This window comes from Salvelinus sp. IW2-2015, linkage group LG33 (genome assembly GCF_002910315.2).
Source record: "Salvelinus sp. IW2-2015 linkage group LG33, ASM291031v2, whole genome shotgun sequence".
NCBI classification, from domain to species: Eukaryota; Metazoa; Chordata; class Actinopteri; order Salmoniformes; family Salmonidae; genus Salvelinus; species Salvelinus sp. IW2-2015.
This window is the reverse complement of record NC_036872.1, coordinates 31,391,928-31,408,956: the sequence shown is the minus strand read 5'-3', so window position 1 is coordinate 31,408,956 and position 17,029 is coordinate 31,391,928. Positions and strand designations below refer to the sequence as shown.

Sequence of the window (17,029 nt, the reverse complement as noted above, 5' to 3'; positions counted from 1 at the left end):
TATGTGTGATTGCTGGCGATTAGATTGCATTGTTGGCCAAAAGTATGTATGCGTTGAACACACACACACACACAACAACACACAAAATGACTTCCCAATTGTTACTCCTAGGGTTAGCTGAAGGGAAACGGAGACGCCCGCTTGGCTTTTGGAGACTTGTGTAACCACCCTTACTACACCCTTATTACACACAACACACACACACAACATCACACACAACACATTCACACACACCTCAAACCACACATACACATCCAAACCACACATCCTACTACACACACACACACTATCACACCACACACACACATAAGTCAGAGGGAACAGATCTAATCACAAGAAAGTCTGGCTTTCACCCACACTTTCTTTCTATGGCTTCATTTACGTTTCTCTTCTGTTTCTTTCTATGGCTCTGTTTTCTTTCTTTTCTCTCTTGCTTCTTTCTTTCCTTCTCTCTTCTCTGTTTCTCTCTTATCTCTTCTGTTCTTCCCTCTCTTGTGTTCTCTTCTTTTCTCCTCTCTTTTTCCCCTCTCTCTTTCTTTCTAGCTCTGTTTTCTTGTATCTCGTTTCTATGGCTCTGTTCTCTTCTCTGTTTCCTCTCTCTCTGCTTCTATCGTCCCTGTTTTCATCGTGCTCTGTTTTCTCATCTATGTTGTTTTATCTCTCTGAGTTCCTCTCTCTGTCTTCTCCTTATGTCTAGCTGTTTCCCTCTCTCTGTTTCTCTCCTCTCTCTTATCTCTATCTTTGGTATCTCTCTCCTTTCTTTCCCCTCTCTGTTTCCCTCTTCTTTTCTATCTCTTTCTCTCTTCGTTTCTCTTTCTCCTTCTTTCATCCTGTTTCTCCTCTCCTCTTTATGGCTCTGTTTCCTCTCTTTTCTCTTCTCTCTTTCTTTCTTGGCCTGTTCTCTCTTTGATTCTCAACTCTCTTTCTTTCTATGGCCCTGTTACTCTCTCTGTTTCTCTCTGTTTCTATGGCTCTGTTTCTCTTTCTCTGTTTCTTTCTATGCTCTGTTTCTATGGCTCTGTTTCTCTCTCTCTGTTTTCTTCTCTTCTGTTTCTATGGCTCTGTCTCTCCTCTCCATTTCTCTCTCTGTTTCTATGGCTCTGTGTTTCTCTGCTTGTTCTATATCGTTTCTCTCTCTTCTGTTTTCTCTTTCTTTCTCTCTCTCTCTCTTATCTCTCTCTTTGTGTACCTCTCTCTTTCTTTCCCTCTCTCTTTTTCTCTCTCCTGTTTTCAGTTCTCTCTTTCTTTCTATGGCTCTGTTTCTCCCTCTGTTTATCTTCTCTCTTTCTTCTAGTGGTCCTGTTTCTCTCTCTGATTTCTCACCTCCTTTCTTTCTATGGCTCTGTTACTTCTCTGTTCCTTCTTTCTATGCGCTCGTCTCTTTCTCTCAGCTTTCTATGGCTCTGTTTCTCTCTGTTCTCTGTTTCTCGTCTCTCTGTTTCTCTCTCTTTCCTGGCTCTGTTTCTCTCTCTCTGTTTCCATGGCTTGTTTTCTCTCTCTCTGTCTCTGTTTCTCATGGCTCTGTTTCTCTCTCTCTCTGTTTTCTCGTCTCTCTCTTTCTCTCTCTCTGCTCGTTTCCATGGCTCTGTTTCTTTCTCTCGTTTCTCTCTCTTTGATTCTCACTCTTTTTCCATTCTATGGCTCTGTTCTCTCTCTCTGTTCTTCCCCCTCCCTCTGTTTCCCTCTCTCTTTCTTTCTCTCTCTGTTTCTCTTCTCTCTTTCTTTCTATGGCTCTATTTCTCTCTCTGTTTCTCTTTCTCTCTTCTTTCTTTCTATGGCTCTGTTTCCCCTCTGTTTCCTTTCTCTTTTTCTTTCCATGCTCTGTTTCTCTCCTCTGTTTCTCTTTCTCTCTTTCTTTCTATGGCTCTGTTTCTCTCTCTGATTCTCACCTCTTTTTTCATGGTCTGTTTATCTTCGTTCTGCAGTGTTTCTTCTCTCTGTGTTTCTATGCTTCTGTTTCTCTCTCTCTCTGGCTTTTCCTCTCATCTCTGATTCCCTCTTCCGCCTTTCTTTAACTAGTGCATCTGTGGTCTGATTCTTCTCTCATTCTCGTATGTTCCCACCGCCCTCTCTTCTTCTCGTCATTTACCCCTTTTTTGTGGTTCACGCTTCTTTTCCCCCCTCCTTCTCCTTTCTTAAATCGGGCGTTCTTTGTTTCCTTCTTCCTCTGCGTTCTCAGAAGAGTAGTTTCAACTCTAGAGTGTGGCCAGCACCTGGGCAGGAGAGAACTGCTAGAACGTGGTGTTGTGTGTGTGTCGTTGTTGTATGTGTGTTGGTGTAGTTGTGTGTGTGTGTTAGTGTGTGTGTGTTGGTGTTGTCGGTGTTTGTTGTGTTGGTCGTGCTGTAGCTGGTGATGCTGGTCTGACACACTGTGACACTCCAGGACCTCATGGAATCCTGCCGTGTTGACTATGTGGTTGCCAGGCAACGCAGGATCACAAATGGAGTATAGAGAGTGTCTGTTAATAACAGATTGTGGGTTAAAGAGGTGTGTGTGTTTCAGGGCAGGTGGGCTAGTGGAGAGTCTTGCTTAATGGGGATTAAGGAGGGAGAGAATGATCAGGGAGTGAAGGATTTTCACCGATGCCCAGATCAGCTGACCTACTCACCTCGAGACTATCCCCCGGCCCTAGCAATGCCCAGATCAGCTGACCTACTCACCTCGAGACTATCCTCCGGCCCTAGCAATGCTGAACCACACTCAATACTCTCACACTCGTGGCTGATATATGATTGATTGATTGTTGTACACCAATGGCGAAGGGGCATAAAGATGGCAGTCCCCATGTACTTACTACAAATGCCTTGTTTGTTCAGATCGCCGTGTTGTACATTGCTCTCCGTTACTCGTTTTTGTATGGGCATTAGCTCAGTTTACATGATCCTGATTCTAGCTCCAAGATGGCGGTAATTTGAAAAAATTAACAAGTAGATTGTGCTGATTTACTGGCACATTGAACCATGTTGCACGCCGTAGGTTAGAAACTCTGAGTAGTGCTAAAACAATTATTTACTGGTGTTTTACCCAATAAATGACTGGGAGTTTATTTATATAGAGTGTGCAACTCTCTTCATTTATTTTTCTAGTGCTAAAACAATGACATCATATCTGAATTTCTCCATCTGTATACACCTTTACCACCGTTGGTGCCCAGCCGTATGGGCTTAGAAGACATCAAATCAAGAATGTGTGCTGTGCACAAAGCACATGTTTGATTCAGAGGGGTTGGGTTAAATGCGGTAGACACATTTCAGTTGAATGCATTCAGTACCACTGACTAGGTATCTCCCTTCACATTAAACAAATCAATTGCATTTAACAATTAAATGCATAATTAGCACTCGTAACAAAGTACAGTTTTCACCTTGTGTCACTACACAAACAATACACTTCTCCCTCTCCTATATCTGAGCTACTAAGGGTATAGATAATGACTGATCATTTTCAAGTTAAGGCAGTCCACACTGTCTAGTCGCATGTTGCATGTTTGCACAACACTGATAGCCACACAATAATGTCTATCATTCAAAACATGGTTTAGTCCATACATTGCCCGTGATTATGGAATATTATTGTATGTACCAGTCAGACCTCGGTCAAAATAGTATACTGTTTTCTTTCAAATGCTACAGTTGCTTAGCTTACTTTACCCAGCATGCCAGTTGGATTTGGTTTGCACTTTTGGGACAATTCCATTGGTTGCATTATGCGATACATTGCTAGTGCATGACGTATTTCAAAGAAAACTGATCATATTTGGAACCAGGTCTGACTAATGTACTCGTCAGTGTTTAATAATGAGGATGTTGTGTTGAACCAGTCTTGATACTGTACTGTCAGTGTTTAACGTAATGGGAATTTTGTGGTGAAACCAGTCCTAAGTTATGTACTTCAAGTGCTATAATAATGGGATGTTGTGGCTGACAGGTCTGCATAGTGTACTGTCAGATGTTAATATTGGGATTGTTGTGTTGAACAGTCTGATACGTACTGTCAGTGTTTTAATAATGGGTTGTTGTGCTTGAGGCCGGCTATATGATGTCAGTGTTTTTAATAATGGGATGTTATTTTGAACCAAAGGCTACTAGTAATGTACTCAGTGATTTAATAAATGGGATGTTGTGTTGTGAGCCAGGTCTGATATGTACGTCAGTGTTTAATAATGGAATGTGTTTGAGTCCAGGTCTTGATATGTACTGTCAGTCTATTTTAATAATGGGCGATGTTGTGTTGAGCCAGTGTCTGATATGTACTGTCAGTGTTTAATAATGGGATGTTGTGTGACGAGGTCTGATATTAGCTGTCAGTGTTATAATGGGATGTTGGTGAACAAGGTCTGATATGTACTGATCAGTGTTTAATAATGGAATGTTGTGTTGAACCAGGTCTGTTATTACTGTCAGTGTATAATAATGGGATGTTGGTAACCAGTCTGATATGTACTGTCAGTGTTTAATAATGGGATGTGTGTTGAGCCAGGTCTGATATTTACATTTCAATTTAAGTCATTAGCAGACGCTCTTATCCAGAGCGACTTACAAATTGAGATGTCACTGTCGTGTTAATAATGGGATGTTTGTGTTGAGACCAGGTCTGATATGTACTGTCAGTGTTTAATAATGGGATGTTGTGAGTTGAACCAGGTCTGATATTGTACTGTCCCAGGTTTAATAATGGGATGTCTGTGTTTGAACCAGGTCTGTTATGTACTGTCAGGTGTATAATAATGGATGTTGTGACTTGAACCAGGTCTTGATATCTACTGTCAATGTGTTAATAATGGATGTTGTGTGAGCCAGGTCTGATATGACTGTCAGTGTTTAATAATGGGATGTTTGTTTGAACCAGGTCTGATTGTACTGTCAGTTTTTAATCAATGGGATGTTGTGTTAACCAGGTCTGATATGTACTTCAGTGTTTAATAATGGATTTATGTGTGAACCAGGTCTGATATGCTACTGTCAGTGTTTAATAATGGGATGTTGTGTTGAGCCAGGTCTGATATGTTACTGTCAGTATATTAATAATGGATGGTTGTGTTGAGCCAGGTCTGATATGTACTGTCAGTGTTTAATTAATGGGATTGTGTTGAGCTAGGTCTGAATATGTGCTGTCAGTGTTAATATGGGATGTTGTGTTGAACCAGGTCTGATATGTACTGTCAGGTGTTATTAATATGGCGATGTTATGTGAGCCAGGTCTGATATGTACTGTCAGTGTTTAATAATGGGATGTTGTGTTCTTAGGAATGACTATGAGCTGGTGCCTGATGAGAAACGGAAAAGCAGAGGAGATCAGATTATTGGGAAGTTCCTGTCTAAACAGGTTTGTCAGTCTAAAGGAGGATTGGTGAATGTAGATGTACAGCTGTTAGAGAAATATAACTTGTTTGTGTGTGGGTGCTTGTGTGTGCTCTTGCGTGTGTGTGTAGTCGTCCGAGTGTGTGGAGGCAGCAGAGAGCCTTGCTGAGCAGTGTAGAGAGAACCTGGAGCTCCACCCCTGCAAGGAGATCTTCAGTGACTGTCGGAAGTAAGGGAATCTTCCTTTGTTCGCATTACTTCTCGTCAACTATGACCTTATTAAGAAACAGCTTGTTCCTAGCTCATCCCTAACCTGGTCCCATACTCGTTATGCTGTATCCAAGTCTTCTATCAAGCCATACAATTTGCTGCTGGCATAACGCAGCTTCTAAAGAGGCTTTGTTTAACCCACTTGGTAACAGTGGGAGAATTGAGTGGTTGGAGTACCAGGTAGGGCCAGGTGCTCAAAGTGACCCCCCCCCATTTAACATTTTTACATTTACATTTAAGTCATTTAGCAGACGCTCTTATCCAGAGCGACTTACAAATTGGAAAGTTCATACATATTCATCCTGGTCCCCCCGTGGGGAATGAACCCACAACCCTGGCGTTGCAAGCGCCATGCTCTACCAACTGAGCCACACGGGACCCCCCACACACACACACACACACACACTTTTTTTGTTATTTGTTCACTCAGGTTCCCTTTATCTAATATTATATCTTGGTTGAAGATCTGACATTCAGTATCAAAAATATACAAAAGTAGAGAAAATTAGGAAGGGGACAAATACTTTTTCATAGCACTGTATATGCAGTTGTGTAAGAGCCTGGGGACAAGGTAATGTTTGACAATGAAGAACCACAGAGAGAGGTTGGCTGAAGCACTGACACCCTGGAGGGACCACCAGCTGAGCCCCTTGTTAACTGTAACTGCAGCTGTGTGTTGTCTCAGGGCTTTAACCAGTAACCTCTTGTTGTCTGTGCTCTCAGAGCTCTCCATCACTACCTGAGAGGAGCTCCCTTCTCGGACTACCAGAACAGCATGTACTTTGACCGTTTCCTACAGTGGAAGATGCTGGAGAGGTGAGTGCTACCTAAAAACTCCTACAAAATCAAATAAATGTCTGATGTTTTTAGAGATTATTTGAATGGTGTTCACTATCAGCCTGGTACTTTCTCCATAAAACAGTTGGCTAAAGCAGGATCAGCCTTGCACCCAGGCTAGTATTATTATGTTCCATGATGTACGGTGTACTATTATTCAGCTGTACATTAATGGCTGATGTGTGTTTTCAGGCAGCCAATAGCCAAGGATACGTTTCGACAGTACAGAGTACTGGGGAAGGGTGGATTCGGAGAGGTGAGTCAAATATTTCCTCTTAGAATTATTAGAAGATTGTGATTGTGAGATAAACTGGCCCATGGTATAATACTGTGTTCTATCAGGTGTGTGCGTGCCAGGTGCGAGCCACAGGGAAGATGTATGCCTGCAAGAAGTTAGAGAAGAAGAGGATTAAGAAGAGGAAAGGAGAGTCCATGGCCCTCAATGAGAAACAAATACTAGAGAAGGTCAACAGCAGATTTGTTGTGAGTCTCCTGTTATTTATTAGAATAAATGACCATACACAATACACACTTCTTTTACTTTATTCTCCCGCTCTCTCTCTGTGTCTCTCTGTCTGATCTCTAATCTCTGCCCCTGTGTCTTGGCCCCTCTCTCTAGGTGAGTTTAGCGTATGCCTATGAGACCAAAGATGCTCTGTGTCTGGTGTTGACCTTAATGAATGGAGGAGATCTGAAGTTCCACATCTACAGCATGGGGACTCCAGGCTTTGAGAAGGACAGGGTCCAGTTCTATGCTGCCCAGATCTGCTGCGGCCTGGACCACCTACACCAGGAATCCATCGTTTACAGGTGACAGCTTTTTATCATAGCACCTACACTCACAGAATAGAAGGGGCCTTTAAACACAGATCTAGTTTCAGATTGCAAGATATTTCAGATCAGTTGGGGGCAACCCATTTCTATCTACTTCCACCTATACCCTAATGAACTGTCTGTTCTTCTGATTGTCATTCGCTATACCAATGTCTCCAGAGATCACGTGATATCAACACATGATGTATTGGGTTTAGTCCCAATGTCAAATGCACCAAACTAACTGTGGTTTTTGAACTTTTTCTCAGGGATTTAAAACCAGAGAATATTCTATTAGATGATAATGGTGAGTTAACCTTCTTCCTACTGTACAATAGCATACAGTAACTACTGGGATAWTGTCTCAACTCAGAGAGGCTATCTGCTAAATATGACTGATCTTTGACCCCTGACCTCTTCCCCTATGCTGTAGGACACATCCGGATCTCAGATCTGGGCCTGGCCATCAAAGTGGCTGAAGGGGACCCCATACGAGGCAGAGTGGGAACAGTAGGTTACATGGGTGAGACACCTCCATATGCTATTACCAGCATTATAATACATCTATAAAATCATTGAACAAAAACCTTACATTATAGTAATACATTATCAATTTAAACCTTTTACCATACAAAGAAGATATCATCAAACCTGCATGATGAGAACATGGCATTGGGACAATCTGGTGTTGTACTGTGCTGTGTGTGTAGCTCCGGAGGTGATCAACAACGAGCGCTATGGGATGAGTCCAGACTGGTGGGGGCTGGGATGTCTCATCTACGAGATGACCGCTGGACGCTCACCCTTCCGCGCACGCAAAGAACGAGTGAAGCGGGAGGAGGTGGAGAAGAGGGTGCAAGAGGAAGAGGAGGAGTACAGCGACAAGTTTACAGAAGACACCAAGGCCATCTGTAGGGTGGTGAGAGTCCATTGATTGATTGATTGATAAGACTAAAGCCGTCAGGAACCTCAGACGGAGGCCTAGTTAGTGTGTCGTCAGAAACCTCAGACGGAGGCCTAGTTAGTGTGTCGTCAGGAACCTCAGACGGAGGCCTAGTTAGGTATTCCAGGCTCAGACGGAGGCCTAGTTAGTGTGTCGTCAGGAACCTCAGACTATATTGGGTAATCACCCTGAGTAGCCGATCTCATTATATTTTAAAATAAGCGACTGTACATTGCATCATCGTTTCTACTTGTCTCTCTCTCTCCAGCTGTTGACCAAAGATCCTAAGCAGAGACTGGGCTGTACAGCAGAGGGGTCAGCAGGGGTGAAGGCTCACTGTTTCTTCAGGAACATCAACTTTAAAAGGCTGGAGGCAGGCATCCAGGAGCCCTCTTTCGTACCGGACGTAAGTAGAAGAGGAGGAGGAGGATTGTATCTCTGGTCTTGCTTCAGCAGTAGAAACACAAYACCAGGAAGTGTTCAATATATAACCAACCAACTGTTTCAATCAGTTACATTCATGACTGGATGAATATGTGAATTGGAACAGGGTTGATTACCTCTACTTCTCCCTCCCTCTCTTCCTCCATTCCTCTCTTCTCTCTATCAGCCCCGGGCGGTGTACTGTAAGGATGTGTTGGACATTGAGCAGTTCTCTACAGTCAAGGGAGTAAATCTGGACCAAACCGACAACGACTTCTACTTCAAATTCTCTACAGGCTGCGTGTCCATCCCATGGCAACACGAGGTGGGTGAACTGAGACATCTGTCCCTCTCCTCTGGTTTCTTCTCAGAGGTAGTCTGCAACGTAACCTGAAAGACTGAATTATTGGTTGTTTTGACAGTCAGTGGCAGTCATATACTGTCCTTACACCAACTCTAATATACTGAACCGCTCTCCCCCCTCATTCTCTCTCCCTCTGTATAGATGATAGATACAGAGTGTTTCAGTGATCTGAACGTGTTTGGGRCCCAGGGGACCAGACCCCCAGATCTGGACTGGAACACCCCCCCCGAGCCTCCCCGACGCAGCCTGCTGGACAGGATCTTCAGGAGACATGTGAGGGCACACACACAGGATCGGTACATACTTACACACATATACCAATACTCTCAGTCTCACACTGTTCCCACTGCACAGTTACATCCACACACACTGTTCCCACTGCACAGTTACATGCACACACACTGTTCCCACTGCACAGTTACATCCACACACACTGTTCCCACTGCACAGTTACATCCACACACACTGTTCCCACTAGCACAGTACATCCACACACCACTGTTCCCACTTGCACAGACTCTTCTCTTTTCGCTCGCTCCCCTCTCTCTCACTCCCCCCGTCTCCTCTCGCTCTCTCTCGCTCCCCCCCCTCTCTCGCTCTCTCACTCCCCTCTCTCACTCCCACTCTCTCGCTCCACCTCTCTCTCACTCTCTCGCTCCCCCTCTCTCTCTCGCTTCCCTCCTCTCTCTTTCTCACTCCCCCTCTCTCTCTCTCGCTCCCCCCTCTCTTCTCACTCCCCCTCTTCTCCTCTCGCTCCCCCCTCTCTCTTTTTCACTCCCCTCTCTCTCTTCTCACTCCCTCTCTCTCTCGCTCCCCTCTCTCTCGCTCCCCCTTCTCTTCTCGCTCCCCTCTCTCTTTCGCGTAGTAAATATGGGTTGTATTTACAATGGCGTTTGTTCTTCACTGGTTGCTTTTTTCATGTGGCAACAGGTCACAAATCTTGCTGCTGTGATTGCACACTGTGGTATTTCACCCAATAGATATGGGAGTTTATCAAAATTMGATTTGTTTTAAAATTCTTTGTGGGTCTGTGTAATCTGAGGGAAATATGAGTCTCTAGTAGGGTCATACATTTGGCAGGAGATTAGGAAGTGCAGCTCAGTTCCCACCTTATTTTGTAGGCAGTGTGCACATAGACTGTCTTCTCTTGAGAGCCAGGTCTGCCTACGGCGGCCGTTTTCAATAGCAAGACTATGCTCACTGAGTCTGTACATAGTCAAAGCTTTCCTTAATTTTGTGTCAGTCACAGTGGTCAGGAATTCTGCCACTATGTACTCTCTGTTTAGTGCCAAATAGCATTCTAGTTTGCTCAGTTTTTTTTGTTAATTACTTGACACATTGGAAAGAATTATCTTTTTGTTTTCTCATGATTTGGTTGGGTCTAATTGTGTTGTTGTCCTGGGGCTCTGTGGGGTCTGTTTGTGTTTGTGAACAGAGCCCCAGGACCAACATGCTTAAGGGACTCTTCTCCAGGTTCATCTCTCTGTAGGTGATGGCTTTGTTATGGAAGGTTTGGGAATCGCTTCCTTTTAGGAGGTTGTAGAATTTGACGTCCATTTTCTGGATTTTGATAATTAGTGGGTATCAGCCTAATTCTGTTCTGCATGCATTATTTGGTGTTTTATGTTGTACACAGAGGATATTTTTGCAGATTTCTGCATGCAGTCTCAATTTGGTGTTTGTCCCATTTTGTGAATTCTTGGTTGGTTGTATAACTGATTCAAGTATTTTTAGACAGATCCTAATTGGTGTGTCAAATTTTATGTTCCTTTTGATGGCGTAGAAGGCCCTTCTTGTCTCTCTCTCCCTCCAGCACCCCGAGGTGTCCATTGCCAACAGCCGCTTGTCTTCCTGCAGTGTGAACTCGGTGGACTCCATGTCAAACTCTGCCCCCTAGTGGCCAGGGCCCTGTGTGGCGCCACACACAGACAGAGGAGGAGCCTGTAGGATCTCCTCCCTGCTGGTTGGTTTACACCCGGCCTGACCAGCTGTCAGTCATCCGGAGGCACCCCTCCCACGCCCACGGTCAGCCTAGGGGAAATGCTGACCATGACCCGGGGCCTGAGAGACCGACCCATGGGAAATGACTAGAGGGACGTTCTATGATGCAAAGACATTTTGAGAACGATGCTCAGACATCTCACTTACCCTCATGATTGCTGGAGTAGAGAAGAGCCACTGAGGTTGTTGATGAATAAGAAAAAAAGGATCTAATTCAGGGGATCCACTGTCTAAGAAAGACCACCACAGGGAATACAAGATGGGGTCTTTGTTGAAATGTTGTAGCTTTTTTTATTCCTTGCATAAATACTAATTCACACTCAAATGCACTCTGTATTTGTTCATCTATTTCTCTCTCTCTCTCTCTCTCTCTCTCTCTCTCTCTCTCTCTCTCTCTCTCTCTCACTCTCACTCTCACTCTCACTCTCATCTCACTCTCACTCTCTCTCACTCCTTCTTTCTCATTTCTTTCCCACTACTCTAATCACTTATAAACATGCATGCAACCAACAACATCACCAACCTCAAGAAACAATGTGCATATTGCCTTGTATACCCTCAGGCCAAAGACATAGTTCAGTTGTGTGCCTGTCATTGTTGCCATATTGATTTTGGAGGAGGAAGGAAGATGGCTTGGTCTTTATTCAATCACTAATTGAATCTGCAGCTATGTTACACCTAAGTAACAATCAAACAAGTGTGTTTTCACACCATGAACAAGTGTGTTTTCACACCATGAACAAGTGTGTTTTCACACCATGAACAAGTGTGTGAAACCAGACAGGTGTAGTATCCTCATACCTGCATAGCCCTCATGCTAATATCCCACCACAGGCATCCTGTTGACCTTGAGCAAAATGAGGTGTCTTTTCAAACCAGTAGTGAACCATTTATACACCAATTAAGATGTTTTAACAGTAAATATGTTGTTTTACCGCTGACATTAAAGAAATATTACTGTGATATAACCTTTGTCATATACAATGAGCTGGTGCTGTTTTCTGTTTGTGTTGCCATCATGACCATGGGTGTATCTCAATCGTTTCAATGGAGGCATTTCTCTCATCTCCTTTCCTTCGTCTGCACTGATCATAAAGGAAAGGTTAGGATTCCTGGCAGAAATATGGCCTATGCTTACAGGGAATAAGCTTTAACCAGTCCAGTTCAGATGAAGGAAAGGAGACAAAGAGAGGACGCCATGTTAAACTAGTGAGATGCCTTGGCTCTGGTAGTGTCCTTGGTGAAGGGACCACACTAAGGCAATCCTTCCAACACGCCRAAACAAAAGGGAAGAACAGCTTTGGTTTTAGAATTTGATATATGTTAATTTTACTGGACAATAAATAGTTAATTACATTAAACAAGTGTCCTAACACATTATTCCGAAATAATTTCACAAATTTAAAATCAGAAGTGCCTCCTTGTTAGCCTGTTCTCCCAGACGACGCGCACAGAAATGTTTTACAAGTTTTTTAGTCTCGTGATCTGTTCCTTTATGATTCACCCACACACGGGGGTGGCAGGTAGCCTATCGGTTAGAGCGTTGGGCCAGTAACCGAAAGGTCGCTAGCCTTTTTTGWCCCTGGCCGTGACCCCACTCTCCGAGGGTGTCTCAGGGGGAGTTGGGATATGCAACAAAAACACATTTCCAATTCACACATGCGTATTAATATATGTGTGAAATAGGACAAATATAAGCCCTTCAATATTATTATTGTTATTATTATTACACACACACTGTACTTGGCTAGTGGTGGAGGGTAGGAAGTGAGGAGAGGGAGGATAAGAAGGAAGTGAAAGGAGGATTGAAAAGAAAGTGGGATGATCTCCTGCTATTGTTGTACATTAGAGTGCTGAGTGTAGACTTTTTAAAGCCAAACCAACTGTGTCCTGCAGTTCCTAATAAATCAGCTCCGTGCTGGCGTGAGCACCTCTCTACCATTTGTGTCTGTCTGTCTGTCTGTCTCTCTGTCTGTCTCTGTCTGTCTCTGTCTGTCTCTGTCTGTCTCTGTCTGTCTGTCTGTCTGTCTGTCTGTCTGTCTGTGTAGCAAATACAACAGTCAGGGTTTTCTCATATGGATGGATGTATGGATACAAGATTCATCAGTTTCTTACAACATTTCCACAAGATTAGTTGATACAATGATTAATTAGTTGATACCATAATTCATTACAGTAGTTGATACTATGATTCATTAGTTGATACTATGATTCATTAGTTGATACTATGATTCATTACAGTAGTTGATACTATGATTCATTAGTTGATACTATGATTCATTACAGTAGTTGATACTATGATTCATTAGTTGATACTATGATTCATTAGTTGATACTACGATTCATTACAGTAGTTGATACTATGATTCATTTATTGTCCGGTTTCATAGGCCCAGATTATATAAATTCAAAAGCAGACACAATTCCTTCTCTGTTCATCAACAACTATAAATGTGATTTCATGAACATTCATTACAGTTTTTCTTTATCGCGTACAAGAAATGTTGGGATATGTTTTGAAAGGTATCTATAGCCGAACAGCAATGATCAAATGCTCAAATACTGTATATTTACAGATACATTTTTTGCCTTAGTACCGGACTTGCATTTCTTAAACCACCTTTTGTAAAACATCAAATACAAAATGTCATCAGTGAATACAAAATTCACTTAAGTGTTTTGTTCACAGAATATTAACACATTGTTTTCGTCAGAAGAGAAATGTGTGCAATTGTGTTCACTGTTTCCGGCAATCAGTAAATACTACTGCATGAAATTCTAAATCATCCCATCAGTGTCAGACCATGTACAATGGAAATATATGGAAATGTTTAGGCAATAGGACTGTCTAAATGTAATGATATTCTTTTACAATATTGCAGAGAATGTAGTTGGGGCCACTTCTATGTAACTTTGGGTTAAAACTAAGTCATCAACTCCAGCATTGTGACCTTCCGTTAAAGAGCTTGCTTTGGTGTGGACTTAGGCCTATACTGTCACGCCCTGACCTTAGTTATCTATGTTTTCTTTATTATTTTGGTTAGGTCAGGGTGTGACTAGGGTGGGTATGCTTGTTTTGTATTGTCTATGTTTTTTTGTATGTCTAGTGGTTTTGGTATGTCTAGGTATATGTAGGTCTATAGTGGCCTGAATTGGTTCCCAATCAGAGTGGGACATATACTTATAACTTACTTAATATAGGTAATCAGATTGTAAGTACTTGGCTATACACAGTAACTCTATATCAGGTTTAAAATAACAATTTCCCAACACATTTCAACAATTAGTTTCCAGTAACATGTAATTAATTGTTCCCAAAAATCAAAATTGCAATTAACCAGTAACCACCTACTGGTGACAGTGAGAATTGGGATGGTGCAGTCTGATCCTAGATACGATATACTGTATGTGGATAGAGTCACCTTCTACAAAGCTGAGGATGTCTAGCAGAGGAGGCTAGTGGAAGGAGKTATAGGAGGATGGGCTCATTGTAATGGCTGGAATGGAATAACGGAACAGTATCAAACACATGGAAACCAAGTTCGCCTCCATTCCATTTATTCCYTTCCAGCCATTACAATGAGCCTGTCCTCCTATAGCTCCTCCCACCAGCCTCCACTGATGTCCAGTTTCAGAGCACCACTCTCTGCTTGGGTCATATTGTTGAAGATAGGATCATACTGACAATATAGGTGATTTCAACACAGTTTGGAGGCAGAATATTCTGTCCAGCAAACATTCAGTAAACATTGTTTATTTAATACATTCCTGTGATTTGGCTGTGAGGGACCTTGGGAGTTAGCCTTACAACTCACACAAAATTCTTCCGCTGCTCAGTCGTTCACTATGTATTTTAGTCTGAGTCTGCCGTCATTGAAGTCGTTTGTGGTGACGAGGGGCACGAGGAGCATTGTACAAGACAAAGTCATCAGCGATTGATTTGATTTGATTTGGATCGTCTCTAACCAGTCAGAGTATCAAAGCCAATGACACATTTTCAAACGGCCGCTTTACCCACGTGTGTTCTGGCTCCGGCCCAACCCATCGTTCTGGACCCGGAGAAGATACTTAGTGCAGTGGGCCTGAGAACTGGACGTTATCTGACATAATGTTTATTGGAGCCTGGAGACATGCTCAGCGTGTCCGAGAGGTATCCTTGACCACAGTGTTGTTAGAATGGTGGGATGATGTGCGTGTTTATCTCCGAGGTGACAGCATCATGGCCTTGCTCTGAGCTTKTATAGAGAAACATACGGCAACTCCCACAGACAGAAACAACTCCCCTCGACAACCCAATCATGCTGGTCCTCTCTGTTTTTATTATTCTCTATTTTTCTCTTTAAAACACCTAGAACAAAAACGACAYTCTACACAGGTCTTCTGTGTTATATATTTTATATTTTAGCATTCTCCATTTCACTCAGAAACAAAACTACACAAATTTGACAGAAAATGTTGCCTGCAACTTTCAAACTGTGCGCTGGCATCTCCTACCGACATATGAGGAACATGACAGGTTAGTGAATGAGTATGTGAATGACTGCTAGTGTTACACGGTCCAGTGGCCCTGTGTTCATAGTGTGTTCTAAAACTGTATTTTCTGTTGTTGTTTTACAAAGAATGTATGGAATGATTTGGTATAACAATAATAGACGTTCAGCTGTCTTCTCTTTCTCCTATTCTCCCTGTCCCAGGTTTGAGGAAGAATGCAATGGTGGCCATTCACCATGAGTTGAACATGCTAGCAGGCCCTGACCCTTGCAACTGGATCAGCCATGTCCGCCGCAGGAGCTCACAATCCAGTCAGTCCTCACCGTCCACTCACTCAAAACACACTTCTTACCTGGTTTTCTTTCTCTCATTCACATATACCCTAATAGGGTCTATGGTCCACCCAAATGGAATGTTTTTTTGTAGTCTAACTCTAGTGATAAGGTTATTTCTCTGTGTTGCTGTGCTCCAGGCTCGCAGATCGAGGAGGAGCAGGGCTTTAATGAGGCAGAGGTGTCGTACGTGAAGCAGGGGGAGGAGGCGCTGCAGAAGTCTATCAGCATCCTCAGCAATCAGGACGGATGGACCACTGAGATCACTGCTGTAAGTATAGAGATTGCGTACGCAAAGACAGCTGGCACACTGACTCCCTTCTTCACCTTTTCATTGTAGCAATTACAGACCTACAGTATATATCTCTTTTGAAATTCAATAGCAAGGTTGTTGTTTAAATTCTTGCAAATGTCAGATCTATGAGTTGTAATTCTATGGTCCCATGATCCCAGGCAAATGGAGACAAGGTGCTGAGTAAGGTGTTACCTGATGTGGGGAAGGTGTTTAAGCTGGAGGTGCTGTTTGACCAGCGCTCTGATAACCTTTATGAGGAGCTGGTGGGCAACATGGAGCAGATGGGAGACTGGAACCCCAATGTCAAAGAGGTCAAGATGAGACAATCAACATTTTTCAACCATTTTTATTAACAAGGCACGCACTACACTGTAAATCGCTTTGGATTAAAAGTGTCTGCTTAATGGAAACAACAATACACAATACAAAAAGAGAAATTGATTGCATTTGACTAGAAGTCGTCTCATACTTTGGGTTGTTTTGTTCAATGTAAGAGTCCAAATGTGCATTCTCTCATTGAAGAAATGAATATACTGAACAAAAATAGAAACGCAACGAGTTACAGTAGAAGGAAATCAGTCAATTGAAATAAATTCATTAGGTCCCAATCGATGGATTTCACATGTCTGGGAATACAAATATGCTTCTGTTGGTCACAGATACTTAAAAAAAGTAGGGTCGTGGATCAAAAAAACAGTCAGTGACCACCATTTACCTCATTCAGTGCGACACATCTGCTTCGRATAGAATTGATCAGGCTGTTGATTGTGGCCTGTGGAATGTTATCTCACTCTTCTTCAATGGCTGTGCGAAGTTAATGGATATTGTCAGGAACTGGAACATGCTGTCTTACACGTCGATCCAGAGCATCCCAAACTTGCTCAATGGGTGACAAGTCTGTGGGACATTTTCAGCTTCCAGGAATTGTGTATAGATCGTTGCGACATGGGGCTGTGCAT

General features: G+C 42.8%; 2 protein-coding genes across 6 annotated transcripts in view; both read left to right on the top strand.

The window, feature by feature from the left end:
* LOC111957863 (G protein-coupled receptor kinase 5) overlaps positions 1–11,500 on the top strand; it is a 45,427-nt gene extending 33,927 nt beyond the window's left edge. Inside the window, exons 1-14 of one of the 5 annotated variants that reach the window (XM_070436996.1) lie at positions 4,938–4,997; positions 5,200–5,326; positions 5,433–5,530; positions 6,295–6,387; positions 6,601–6,664; positions 6,751–6,891; positions 7,028–7,218; positions 7,491–7,528; positions 7,655–7,744; positions 7,932–8,140; positions 8,433–8,570; positions 8,775–8,912; positions 9,093–9,224; positions 10,765–11,500. In XM_070436996.1, coding sequence (XP_070293097.1) covers positions 5,207–5,326; positions 5,433–5,530; positions 6,295–6,387; positions 6,601–6,664; positions 6,751–6,891; positions 7,028–7,218; positions 7,491–7,528; positions 7,655–7,744; positions 7,932–8,140; positions 8,433–8,570; positions 8,775–8,912; positions 9,093–9,224; positions 10,765–10,848 — 1,536 coding nt within the window. In that variant the 5' untranslated portion in view covers positions 4,938–4,997; positions 5,200–5,206 and the 3' untranslated portion in view covers positions 10,849–11,500. Of the gene's footprint in view, positions 1–4,937; positions 4,998–5,019; positions 5,050–5,137; positions 5,167–5,199; positions 5,327–5,432; positions 5,531–6,294; positions 6,388–6,600; positions 6,665–6,750; positions 6,892–7,027; positions 7,219–7,490; positions 7,529–7,654; positions 7,745–7,931; positions 8,141–8,432; positions 8,571–8,774; positions 8,913–9,092; positions 9,248–10,764 lie in introns of those variants that run through there. The other 4 variants (XM_070436997.1, XM_070436998.1, XM_023978910.2 and 1 more) reach the window with 4 other exon arrangements.
* A 3,507-nt stretch (positions 11,501–15,007) lies between these two features.
* LOC139023575 (steroidogenic acute regulatory protein, mitochondrial-like) lies at positions 15,008–16,285 on the top strand. Its single transcript, XM_070436979.1, has 2 exons — positions 15,008–15,754; positions 15,916–16,285. The coding sequence occupies exons 1-2, from the start codon at positions 15,664–15,666 to the stop codon at positions 16,113–16,115; spliced, it is 291 nt and encodes a 96-aa protein (XP_070293080.1). The 5' UTR covers positions 15,008–15,663; the 3' UTR covers positions 16,116–16,285.
* Positions 16,286–17,029: the final 744 nt, after the last annotated feature.

Coding starts and splice junctions, on each gene's coding strand:
- LOC139023575 (XM_070436979.1), top strand. CDS start 15,664: ATGGTGGCCATTCACCATGAGTTGAACATGCTAGCAGGCCCTGACCCT. Junction 15,755..15,915: donor CCGCAGGAGCTCACAATCCA/GTCAGTCCTCAC, acceptor GCTGTGCTCCAG/GCTCGCAGATCGAGGAGGAG.